We start from the raw sequence: 12,665 nt of genomic DNA, 5'->3' as shown, positions 1-12,665 counted from the left end.
ACACGATCCAATTCTTATCTGTAATTTACGGCACATTTTCACTGTAAGGGGGCTAACAGCCTTATTTCTTTATAAATAAAATAAAAATACAACTCATAAAGGAAAATTTGTGAAGAAAATTAGCTATGTAACATCAATGACTGTTTATGTCTTTATGTACATAGTATTTCCTGCTGGCTAAGCAGAATCTGGTAATGTTGATGACAGTGACAGCTGCCACTTATACATAAAGAGATATAATATTTCTGAGCTACTCATTCATCTATTCATTTAATCTGAAAATGAAACTGGGTCAACAGAGCTTGGCTCCACCTCAGAAATATCTTGCCTATCTCTGTTATTGTTACACTGATGGCATTATTTTGACTTTGAAATATTCCCACGGAATACCGAAGACTACAGTCACCCTCTACATGCAATGATTTATATTGATTGTCAACTTGGCAAATTCTACAATCACTTTGGAGACAAGCCTCTGGAATGCCTGTGAGAGATTTTTCTAGATTAGGTTAACTGATGTGGGAAGACCTATCTTAATAAAGATGGGCAGCACCATTCCAAGGGCTGGCATCCCAGGCTTTGTAAAAAGAAAAAAAGAAAGAAGAAAAGCTAGCTGAGTGGGAGCAAGCATAGCTCTCTGCTTCCTGAATGCAAATGCAGTGTGGCCAGGCACCTCCGGCTCCTGCTGCCCTGCCCTCCCGTCTGCTGCCACGCCCCCCCCACCATGATGGGATATATTTCTTTGAATTCTAAACCAAAATAAACCCTCCTTCCCTTACATGGCTTGTCAGGAATTTGGTCATGTCTACAAGATAAGTAATTAATATGTTGTATATACAAGTGTCACTAAAAAATAATTAAAACCAAAATATCTATGAAATACTAAGTGAATACATAAGGCATTATTTGCTATTCTAGTCACTGTAGGGCTAAAATGAAAATATGTTATCATTCCTGCACTAGTAGAAGAAGTAAGGTATGAAAAATAGAACCATCAGTAGAATTTCATGTTTTTAATCAAACAATGTTACACATGTTTTAGTATAGCAAGGTACCAGATATTGTCTGATTATTAAAAGTCAGAGACAAGTAAATGGTAAATTATTTGTTAAAGGGATAAATAGGTCAGTTCTGGGACTTCTGTAATTTAAGCTTCAAGAATACTAAGAACAAATCACCAACTGGGATGGTATCTACCATAGGAAGAAAAGATAGCAAATACCCCAGTAAGAAGTCAGCATTGTGAATGACCAGAGCTTGACAACAGCATGTACAAGCCCGCTGTCTCCCTAATAACTACTCAGAACTCCATGTGAAACCCTTGGACTGTTCATTACTATCTAGCTAGAACTAAACATTCTATTTTTTTCTACCAAATTTTACTGCTATACACTGACTTTTTCTTTTGTGGGTTTTGTTTGGGGGTTTGTTTGTTTGTTTGTTTGTTTGAGACCAGGTCTCACTGTGTAGTCCCAGTTATCCCCAAACTCACTTTAGACCACAGGCCAGTTTAGAACACGTCATTCTCCCACCTCAGCCTCCAGAGTGCTAGAATTACAGGTATGTGTCACCATGCCCAGTTTCAGCCTTCATTTTTAAAGAATGAGATAAAATCTTTGCCTTGTTACTCACTATAAAAGTCCTCTAGAATTATGACCTTTAGTCTTACCAAAAGACCATTATAATGATCTTTTACAATGAATACTTACACAAGGAAATCTGATCAGCATATAGTCTTCAGTTCAATAATTTTTGAAAGATTGTGTTAGATTTTCTGGACATTTTCCTCTAATGGACACTACACATTGCACTGTTACCATTGACCTGCCATGTATATTTGTGGAAAGTGGTTAAAAACTTGCCATATCATATTACTACCAGTGTTTCTACCAGGATCATAAGCTGAGGTCAAAAGAGACAGTAAAAATATTCACCTGTGCTAAGGGGCTCATTTTGTATCACAGTTAAAAATTCTGAATTTTAAATACAACACAAGGTAGCATTTTTTAAGAAAATTTCTTTTATTTTTATTTATGTGCATGAGGGTATGTCTATAGGTGTGTGGATCAGCACATGTATGTGAGTACCCTTAAAGGCCAGAAGAGGGCATTGGTTGAGTCCTCTAGAGCTAGAAATACAGGTGGTTGTGAGCTGCCCTGTGTGGGTGCTGGGAAGCAAACTCTGCCCTCTTAACTGCAGAACCATTTTTTCAGTCCCATAAGGAAATTGTTGTTGTTGTTGTTGTTGTTGTTGTTGTTGTTGTTGTTGTTTTGACAGCGTCTCCCTGGTCCCAGCCCCCCTGGAAATCACTATGTGAACCAGACTGGCCTCTGTCTCACAGAGATCCACCCACCTCTGCCTCCCAAGGGCTGGGATTAAAGGCACATGCCACCACATCTGGCGTAAGGAAACATTTTAATTAACGTTTTAATATTATGGTGATAGTACACATAGCTCAATCAATAAATAATGAGAATAACTTTGACGTCACTGTCTAAAATTCAGTGCTCTCATCTGTGAAAAAGAATGAGTTCCTTGTTTCACTGAAATGAAACAAAAACTAAATCACAGGGTCTCTTCATAGTGCTGGGCCCAAATAAATTAAGGGAATACTATACTCCAACCCACTCTCCTCAGGAGGCTGGCAATATGCCTCAGCCCACTAAAGGCCCTGCAGAGATCTGCTATAATGCAATCTTTAATTTTAATAAAAAAGCGCTTCTGAACTCTTCTTCTTCCTACTATTTTGATTTAACCCATCTCAGTACATACAGGAATTAAAGCTCCTCAGACCGCTGAGGATGACTCTTTGAGAGCAACAGGGTCATTTCTAATAGCACCAAGAAGGAAAGTTTTGGACTGATGCAATTATATTTTCTGCGTATTACCAACTCCCACAGAGCTGCCCTTGCCAAGCTGGAATATGCAAGAACTCCTGATGGGGGACAATGATGACTTTGTGTGGAGTGCAAAGTTTATGCATCTTGTGATACCATATAGAAATAATGTAAAGATCTCAATTGTGTTTTCTGATCTCTTTCTGTGGAAAAGGTTATTAATTCACATTCCTCAGCTGGCTTCTTCTGTGACTAACAAGTTTTCACAAGACAGCTAACTACCAGTTGGCAATTTATATGTTAGTAAGGTTAACTAAGCCATATTAACTCTGGCCTCCATGGTCTCTGACTATGGATGGATTAGCAGGTGGGAAACAAAGGGAAGTAAGTGAGAAATCAAAGGACTCACTGCTCTGCAAAAATACAGAGACCTGAGCCAGGTCAGAAATTTAGTCTCAGTAATTGTAGAGAAAACATGTGGCACTGCTAATGTGACAGACCCTGTGTTATGATAACCTTACATTCTGCTATTTATTTATTGATTTATTGATTGACTGATTGATTGATTGATTATCTTTATGTGTATGTGTGTATTGCCTGCATATGTGTTAAGTAATGCAAGCAGAGGTCAGAAGAGGGCATCAGATTCCCCTGGAACTGAAGTTACTGAGAACTGTTAGCCTCCATGTGGATGCTGAGACTTGAACCCAGGTCCTCTTCAAGAGTAGCCAGCACTCTTAACCACTGAGTCATCTCTCCAGCCCCATATTCTGCCATTTTTAAGAATTAGAAATTATTATTATTTACTTCAGATATGCAATATTAGAAAGTAAAAAAAATCAATAACTCAAAGGAGGAAAAAAACATCACTAAATACACTTAGAAAGAAAAGAAACCAAGACTGCTAAGGGCACTAACTGAATATGAAGTGGCAACATCATGTCTCAGGGTGAAGGGTTCAAGCTCAGCATTCAAAACACACTCCTCCTCAGAGCATATAGCACAGAAAGCATTTGGTTCTTCTGTTGCTTTATAAGGTGAACAAGGGTGACAACCACCTAAGGTCAACAAGATAATATAAGGGAAAAGCCAATCTCAACATTCATGGGTCTGTTTCTGTAGGACCTATTCTGATGTTCTACACCTCAAATCCTATTACTCCCCAAATAACAAGTCTGATGCTTCCTTTTAAGATTAGCAGTTGGGTAAGTCTACACTGTGATGCTCATAGAATATGTTTCAGTGAATAGCAATGGTTTGCTTCTCAAAAACAGTTCTGAGTTCTGTACACCAACTGGGCCTAGAATCCCTGGGGAGTTCATTCCATCTGCTCTACCTGGGCCCCACCCAGCCCTGCCAAACACTCTCTGGGCAGAACTGCTCACTCTCCATGTGGAATAAGATCACTGGTGATATTTCTAGACCCCTCACAGAACTAAAGGATTGTTGTAGAATCCCAATATGAAAAACTTGGAAGCTTGATAGGAAAGTGTCAAAGCAATGGAATGCTTCCTAGATTAAAGCTCAGAGAAGTTCTTCTAGAAAAAAAAAATAAGTAAAAAAAGACTGGTATAAATGGTTACCTGAAAATGTCATTTAAAAACATTTTTATATATAAATATATAAAGTTTAGTATTACAGATTTTATGAAAGAATAGTTAGTTAATTTGTCATTATTCTTGCCTTTAACAAACCAGAAGCTTGAAGCAGAAAGGCTCTGTGGCATGTACTGTCAGGGTCGTGCTCCCACTGTGGCAGTCTTCACTTCCAACTCAAGTTTGTTCCTTGTGTGCTATCAACACATGTGGTTGTAATGAAACCCGGTGTCTGGGTCCCCAGAAAATGCTACCGTTGACCAAAAGTGGCTCATCTTTTCCTGTACACAGAGCCAGGAGACCTTCCACCAGTCAAAGCTGACTTAAGTGCCATTCTGCCTAGCTGTTTTCGGACCCCTGACCTAACCATTCAGCTTCACAAAGGTGTACATCATGGTGTGGAATTGGCCATGGGCTGCTTGGGCCCATCCCAATGAACAGTTCCTTACTAGAAATCCATTGCAGGTAAACTACAGAGACTATAATATGGTCTGGTTTCTAGCTTTCTTCTTATAAAATCCTGTTTCTGCTATAGGAGAATGGTAAAAGAAAGGGAATTTTTTATGGAACAGATACCATAAACATACATTATAAAATGCATATAATATATATTCATATTCCAGAGCAAGCAGATGAGAACAAGGATAAATGGAACCAAGATGTACCCAACAAATAACGAATTGCAGAGATGGGGCCCTTTCATATATCCGATTGGGGACATTTGTATGAGATCATGGCACAACCAACTTTAAGTACTAGAAGTCAACTAACTGCTAGCAATCATATTTCCTAAAATATAAAGTAAATTTTTTTCTCAAGACAGGGTTTATCAAACTCTGGTCCCAGAAGCAGCAGCATTATCACCTGGGAGATATAGATGTGTGTGTGTGTGTGTGTGTGTGTGTGTGTGTGTGTGTGTGAAAATTTACTCTCCATTTTTTAAATCCTGTTAAAGCCCTATACCTGAGGGTGTAGTTTCATGGTAGAGTACTTGCCTAACATGTATGAGGCCTTGAGTTTATGGCCCAGCATACACACACACACACACACACACCCCAACAGTCTGTTGAAGTCTTTAGTAGCTACAGTATTTGAAAGCACATAATTTTATATTGGACAAAGGAAGAGACTAATCAAACATCTATTTTCTCGGAGCATCCTTACCATACTCCATGCATGTTAATATTTTTATTATATATTATATTTTCCAAAGCCTTTTTACATGTCTTTTTAAAAAATCAAATAAGAGCAAAATTCAAAGCCACTGTTTTGTTTTAAATTATGACATAAGCATGCCTTCTGATATGACATAAGGATAGCAGCATCAAAGTTCATCCACAAGTTACCTCGGGAAAACCAGCACTCATTGGTTGCTTGAGCTGGTTAGTCCTAAGATCCCTACACAGAAGTCCCATTTTATGTTGCTCCAGACTGAAAGGTATCATTTTGACCTCTAACCAACCATAGCAAGAAGATTCAAAATCAAGGTTGACAATTTGTCCTTTACCTTGTTCCAAAGTACTGCAGGGGTTATTCTGCCTGATGCCACACCATATGGGCAAACTTCAGATCCAGCACGCAGGGTTAAGCAGGATGCCTCTGCATTTTGTCATTCCTCTGCTTCCTGTTGTTTTTGGAGCAATCCTCACTTTAGCTAAACATAGCCCTTCTGGGTGGTTCATTTTTAGTAAGAGAATCAGCCTTCCAGCAGAGCATCCTGTGCTGGAATCTCTAAGACCCACAGAACTCAGAACTCACAGTTTGGGCATCTTTAGTCTTTAAAAAACTCACTCACTTTATGAAAAATCTAATAAAAACTTTTTGTGAATAAAAGTCTAAACAATTACACAATGAACAACAGGAGGAATTCTTTTAAAGCATTTTGTTTGGTCATTTGGTCTTCTTCTAACCAGTACTGACTGGTGACAGATTTTCAAAATTTTTGTCTACGTTTGCAGTTATTTTTAAATTCTAAATTTACTATTATCTGTGGTAATGGGCATGTTTATTTAAGTATTCGAATTTTAGAAGCTCCTTTAGGGTTTTACAATCAAAATTATTTTTGCTTGATCTAAGAAATATGCATGAGAAATAAGAAAATACAAACTGTTGGAGGCTGGGAGATGGGTAAGAGTATTTCCTGTACAAGCCTGAGTATCTGAGTTCAAATCCCCAGTGCCTATGTAAGAAACCAAGCATGGCTGCGCATGTGCCTGGCAACCCCATCACTGCTGGGGACAGAGACAACTGCTGGGATTGCTGGCTTCCAGACTAAGCCCAGTTTCAGTCCCTATCTCCAGGGAATAAGGAGACGAATGACAGAATAAGACACCGGACAGCTTCCTCAGGCCTCCATGTGCACGGCACACAGAGATGTGACTATATCCACCCCCTGACACACACACCCTCACACATACATACACACACTGGGGCAGGGGCGGGGGTGGGGGAGAAGGAAAGAACCAACCATTAGTAACTAATGCTATTCCTAGCATTAGCAATATCAGTAACTCTTACCAAGCAAGAGTTCACGAAGTACATATACAGAAAAAAGCAAGACTCTTTCAAAACATATATAACTTTCCCAATCGTCTGTCCCTTTGGGTATTCTATAACGTAGAACAGTTAGCTCTATATAATTCAAAAAAATCTATGCATAGCTTAGAGAAGGAAGGCTAAGTCTCCTGGGTCTCAAATTCACTTCCTGTTGCCTTCCTTCATTATACATTTAAAGATAATCAATAAAAACTGATTTCTCTTTGTAAGCATTTTCCTATTCTGCCAGAAATAATAGCAGTCTCTGCCATAAACTGAAGAAAAATTGGAAAGTAATATTTACCATAAGAGGAAAAAATGAAACCGCCTAAACCATTTTTCCTGAGCCAAATAAAACAACAGCAAACCCAGTTTATTCTTAAAGAAAAATTCTTTTCAATACTCCTGGCATTAGTTCAGCTCTAAAACTCTATAGCATTAACAAGTTTTAAAACCCTAGATTTTCCTTTTCACTTTTAATGACAGCCTTTCCATGTCTCCTAACAGTTTTGCTACATGTGTGTATAAATGTGTGTAGTAAAGGCAGTGTTCTGCCAGTGGTGAACAGTGAAGCAGACTGTCAGGCCCACAAAACACGTCCCAGCATAGACTAAGATGACGCAAAACCAGTTGGTGAAGAGAACCAATGAGAGTAAAGTTAATTCAGGACAAGAAAGAAAGGACAGCAAATAAGTCTAACCCTTGCTTCAAAACACAAAATTCTTTCCACACACATTCTGAGCACACTTACAAAGTTTTGGTAAATATTCTGAACTAAGTCACTGGGGTTGTCTAATATGCTCTAGATATCGCAGAACTGGTCATTCTGCTGCATTCTTCCCAAAAGACTGCAAGAAAACAACAAATGGGAAAATCATAGACTTTTACTTTGTTACGAGGTTATGCATATATTGTGCAGGTTTTTCCAGGCTCCCTATTTCCCTTCAGTCTGTACTATCAGAGGAGGTTGTCATATTTCACCAGAGCATATTATAAATCAGACAAGTTCAGTTACTCAGGTTGAAGAATGGAAGTGAAAAAGCCCAGTGGAAAACATAGAAAGTACAATTAAAACCATATGACCAGAGATATTGAAGCAATACTTGCTGGAGGAAAGCCAAGTAACAATCAGACTTTGTCTGGTGTTAGTGAAACTATCCAGTCTGTTCCGGACAGGCACACATCATTCTTTAAACACAGTATTCTTTTCTTTCCCCCACAGCAAAAACTCCCAGAGAAGTTAAGATCTAACACCATAATTAGCCTAGTGCTATAGTTGTAGCATAGTGAAAAAATATAACTGTTAAAGTTATCACTCATCTAAAAGAGTAATACTTATTTAGAAATATAGTATGAAATTGAACAGGAGTCAATTTTATATTCACCATGGAGTCCTAAATGCTCATTATGATGATTCTGTTGAATCAAAGCCCTTCACTTTTTTCTGTGAAATCTTTAAAGACCTGAAGATTCTAGCAAGGCAAAGACAATTCATTTGACTACTGCCGGACAGAAGGAGCAAGAAGCTATCAAATACAAACTGTCTCCCCAGTGCATATTATTACAAACAGCCTACACATGCTTATCTCTCACAGGTGGTACCCAGCAGGCCAAGGATGTGCACATCTTAGAATGTACAGAAGCTGAAGAGCCCCCAGTAAGAGAATTCCAGTAAAAATCTTTGATTTGATGTATCTATTGCCAAAGCCATTTCATATCTACTTCCTTTGCATTCCAAGTGTCAATTACAATTCCCTCCACAGACAAATGAAACATAATTTTCAGCACTATTTTGGGAATTCTGGTGAACAGTTCAAGTTTGAGCAAGTCACTTACCCCCCAGAAACTGGATTCCTCCAGCCACTCTTCCTACTGTCCTGGAGATAAGCTCCGACACACAGCAGCCCATCAGGGCAGTGAGTGCTACCAGGAGGAGCAAGCCACAGCCCAGGCCTGTCACTATGGTACAGATCCTCCATTCCGCGCTGGGGATACCCTGGAAGGAGGCATAGCGCCCGCATTCCTCCACCATCACCATCATCTGCCGACTCTCATCATGCACTGGATATGAGCACCTCCGGAAAGTCCCGAAGGACACAGGTTTGCCCAGTTGAGATCCCCAAAGCCAGTAAGGCATAAAGAACCCCACACAGGAGGTGGCCGCACAAAGAAAGGAGAGCAAAGCCCAGATCACCCCGGTACAAGTCAGGCTGGATGCCATCTTTCATGAAAAGGTGCAACGAGGACCCAAAGTAATTGTAGTGGGACTGAAGGAATGAGTGAAGGGTGCAGTTGCTAGAAATTCTCAGGTAATCCACAGTTCTGCAAGGAGGATATAGCTGTTAGCAAAATGGATCTTCAGTTGTACTTGGCATCAACTTCTCAGACTCTGCAGTAATGATGATGACCCCTGGTAAAACAGCAACAGGAAATGGTGAAAGTTCAATACTTCCAGCATATTTACAATTCTCTAGAAGCTCTACAATTTTCAGTTAAGAAACTTCAAACTTCCCTCAACACTTCAAAAGTTGGAAGAACTAATTATCTCTATATGTATTTCTATAACTCAAACTAACTCCAAGCTTTGTCCTGTCTTTGCCTCCTGTAAAATGCTCCCAAATTAACTCTGACCATTTACTGAAAGAAATGCATGGCTTCTTTTGCCAAGCCTGTGAAATCATTTCACAAATTCACATTAAAAGCAATGTAGCATCTTTTACTAGCAGTAAACATAATTCAGGATGTTAAAATAAAATGAACTATACCATGGTTTGTTTATTTGGCATGCAAGGTCATGCCCAGTTTCAAGCAACTTTTCTACACCCCTGTATGGGTACAGTAACTCTTTGCACGAGCCCAGACAAAACAATAAGGATAATTTCTCACAATCACAGAGCACTAAAAAGTTAACAAACATTCCACACCGACTAGGCACACAGTAGAATTGTCGTCACACTCAGGACTCAAGAGCACTGGAGAATTCCTCCAGACTTAACTATTTTCTAGTGCAAGCTTTGGTGTATTATTTTCACATCTGCTGTTTTGACTGCTTGGTTCCAGTACTTCAGCTGCTCAACACTTTACCCTGGGAGGACCCTCACAGTTTTCAGCACCCAGGGTCAAACAGCCATTCAAACGGTTCCAGGTGCGCAGACTTCCACTCCTGACCCACTTCCCACCCTTTCCACAATGAATGCACAAGCACACCGATTCTAGAGTCCCATTCCCAAACTGCTTGCAGGCTCCAGCTTCAGAGTCCACCACAAACTCTATTTCCTACACTTCTCACCTCCAGCTCTGGATGCCACGCAGAGGCAGCTCCGGCTACAGTTTTTAAGATCTTGTCAGCTGTGGTGAGTGGCTGGAGTTAGATGGTCTGGGCCAAGAGGCTGGAAGACCAGCAGGGGGTGGGAAAAGGGAAGGAGGGCTTCTTCCCCAGCTGTTGTGAGATGCCCCGGTCCAGGCCAGCTCAAAGCCCCTTCTGCAGCTGCCTGACGCACCCACCGCACCCTGGGACACACACAATGATGATTCCGGGATACTAAGCGTGGAGAGGCTCTTGCAGCCGGGAAAAGGAGAGGGTAAGGATGGGAAGGCAGCACCCCCAGGAGGCAGACTCGGACAGCAGCTGAGCCACCAGCTCAGGAAGTCCAGAGCCGGAGCACCCCCACGCGGGACTCCCGGCACTGAGCGCGGGGCGCTGGGCACGAGGCACCCGGCACCCGGCAGCGGGGCAGCGGGGCATCGGCGCGCTACTTACAGGGCGGGGCGGCGGCCACCGTTCCTCTCGGGTCCCGGGCACTGCACAACTTGAAATCTCTCCGGGGCCGGGACCGCGCCGCACTGAGGACTGTCCTGGTCTCCGCTGTCCCGGACTGGAGCAGGGCGACTCTGCAGAGCCGGGGCAGCGGGCGGCGAGTCTGCAGCACCCGGCGCGGAGACCCCGCTGCCCGCGAGCGGCCGGCGGAGCTGTGGCCGCGGGGCCCGGGCTGCACAGCGGATGCCGGCTCCTTAGGCAGACCGGGCACGCGCCGCCTCCTCCCCCGCCGCCCTCCCCTTCCCGCTGTCCCCTCCCTCCGCCCCGCCGAGCCGCTGCGCGCACACCGACACGCTGAGCGAGAGTGGGGGAGGCGTTGGGGGCTGAGAAGTAGGGGAGAAAGTTGCACCTCCTCTCGGGTGCTCCCTAGAGGCACGGAGACCACACCCCATCCCTGTTGGCTTTACTGGGTCAAGCCTTGGGGTTGCAAGGTCAGGGCTTCCTGCGGCCTGTGGATGGGAAGCAGCCCCAAAGAGTGCGTAGAGTCATGTCTCTTAGCTTTAAAGGGGGGTAGAGAACAAGGAGGGTGTGGACGTAGGAATGAGCAGGGCTGCACACCACGCGAGGCTGCTGGATTAAGTGGGGACAAGCAGGAAAGCTGGGCAACACTTCCAGCCAGCCCCTCCCAACAGCTTCCTTGGGAACCTCTTTGAAGACATTTATCTCTCTCTCTCCCTTTCCTCTTCCTCTTCCCCTTCCCCTTCCCGCCCCCCTTCCCACTCTTTCCTTACCCTCATCTCTCCCTCCCTTCCTTCGTCCTCTGTATCCTCCCTTCTGATCAATCTCACTACACCAACATTGGATTTCTTTTCTGAAAAGCAGCTCATTTTGATTTCCACTCTGGACTGTCTGTTCTAGCATGCCATCAGCCTTAACCCTTAGCAAGTTAGAGCTCCATTCTGTAGGTGACCGACCCACCGCGGGAGTCTGCTGAGGACAGTTATTTTAGGAAGCTGCCATCTGGGGATAGCAGCTTTTGAAGTCAGATACTTTCCCAGATATGGTTTGTGCAGTGTACCTTTTCAAAGTAGTTGGAAGTGTACAGGGGCGGGTGTATATTTCACAGTAAAATTTCAAATGCACCATTTAATTAGGCAGCTTCAGCTGGAGACAAGGGTTGTTTTCTTACTGGTTTGAAAGATTTTAAGGGAGTGATTCCAAACCTTTTGGGGTCAGAGGCCTTTGTTAGAAATGATGCATGTAATGAATCTCCCAGGAAAACGGTGCACATACAGATTAAGCTTTATTACAATATTCTTGAGAATGGGAGAGAATAACTCCCAGGAGACATCTCGCAAAGTCTGGAGATATTTTTGGTAATCATGACCCATGACTGGGGAGGAGCTACTGACAGCTAGTAGGGTAAAGGGTAAAGGCCAGGGATTCTGCTCAAGACAACACATATGATCTGGGCCAAGGCTGAGAAGTGTTTAAATAAAATATCACATGGTTCAAGCCCACCCATGAATCCCAGGTTTAGCATTCCAGATTTTAAAGTTTTTCTTTTTAAAATTGAGTTGTTTTAATTCTTCTTGTGCAAATCACCAGTTACTGAACTCATGGCAGTATAATGACTGGTCTGACTTCCAGCTTGGCACCACCCCCTTGACGATTACAGTGCCTTCCTATCTACCTAATGTAGAGCTAGCAGATACGAGCACAGACAAAATTATATAGTGGCATCCAGACTCGTCCCCACCTCCCACATATACACATATGCCCCACTGGGGAACTTGGTCTGGGACTGGGACGTTTTCTCAAGCTTAGAGACACTTGACATGAATGTCTTAGGGAGACATTAGTGGTAATCAGACTTGCCGCAGATTGAATTGTTGCTGTGTGTTAGTACACACTAAACAGATGGATTTATCTAATCCTCAA

General features: G+C 42.4%; 1 protein-coding gene and 1 long non-coding RNA gene across 4 annotated transcripts in view; one reads left to right on the top strand and one right to left on the bottom strand.

Moving 5' to 3' along the window:
* Nucleotides 1-11,018, bottom strand: part of Lhfpl6 (LHFPL tetraspan subfamily member 6) — a 265,642-nt gene extending 254,624 nt beyond the window's left edge. The window contains exons 1-2 of one of the 3 annotated variants that reach the window (XM_017802283.2): nt 10,728-11,018; nt 8,804-9,377 (exon numbers count right to left, since the gene is read on the bottom strand). In XM_017802283.2, coding sequence (XP_017657772.1) covers nt 8,804-9,188 — 385 coding nt within the window. In that variant the 5' untranslated portion in view covers nt 9,189-9,377; nt 10,728-11,018. Of the gene's footprint in view, nt 1-8,803; nt 9,378-10,256; nt 10,493-10,727 lie in introns of those variants that run through there. The other 2 variants (XM_017802282.2, XM_008849356.3) reach the window with 2 other exon arrangements.
* A 37-nt stretch (nt 11,019-11,055) lies between these two features.
* The window catches only part of LOC115067041, a 14,400-nt gene continuing 12,790 nt past the window's right edge, over nt 11,056-12,665 (top strand). The window contains exon 1 of the long non-coding RNA XR_003846476.1: nt 11,056-11,215. This is a non-coding gene — a long non-coding RNA (uncharacterized LOC115067041). The remainder of the gene's footprint in view (nt 11,216-12,665) is intronic.

Source organism: Nannospalax galili, unplaced genomic scaffold (assembly GCF_000622305.1).
Source record: "Nannospalax galili isolate Female #2095 unplaced genomic scaffold, S.galili_v1.0 scaffold264, whole genome shotgun sequence".
Lineage (NCBI taxonomy): Eukaryota > Metazoa > Chordata > Mammalia > Rodentia > Spalacidae > Nannospalax > Nannospalax galili.
This window is presented reverse-complemented; position numbering and strand designations above follow the sequence as displayed.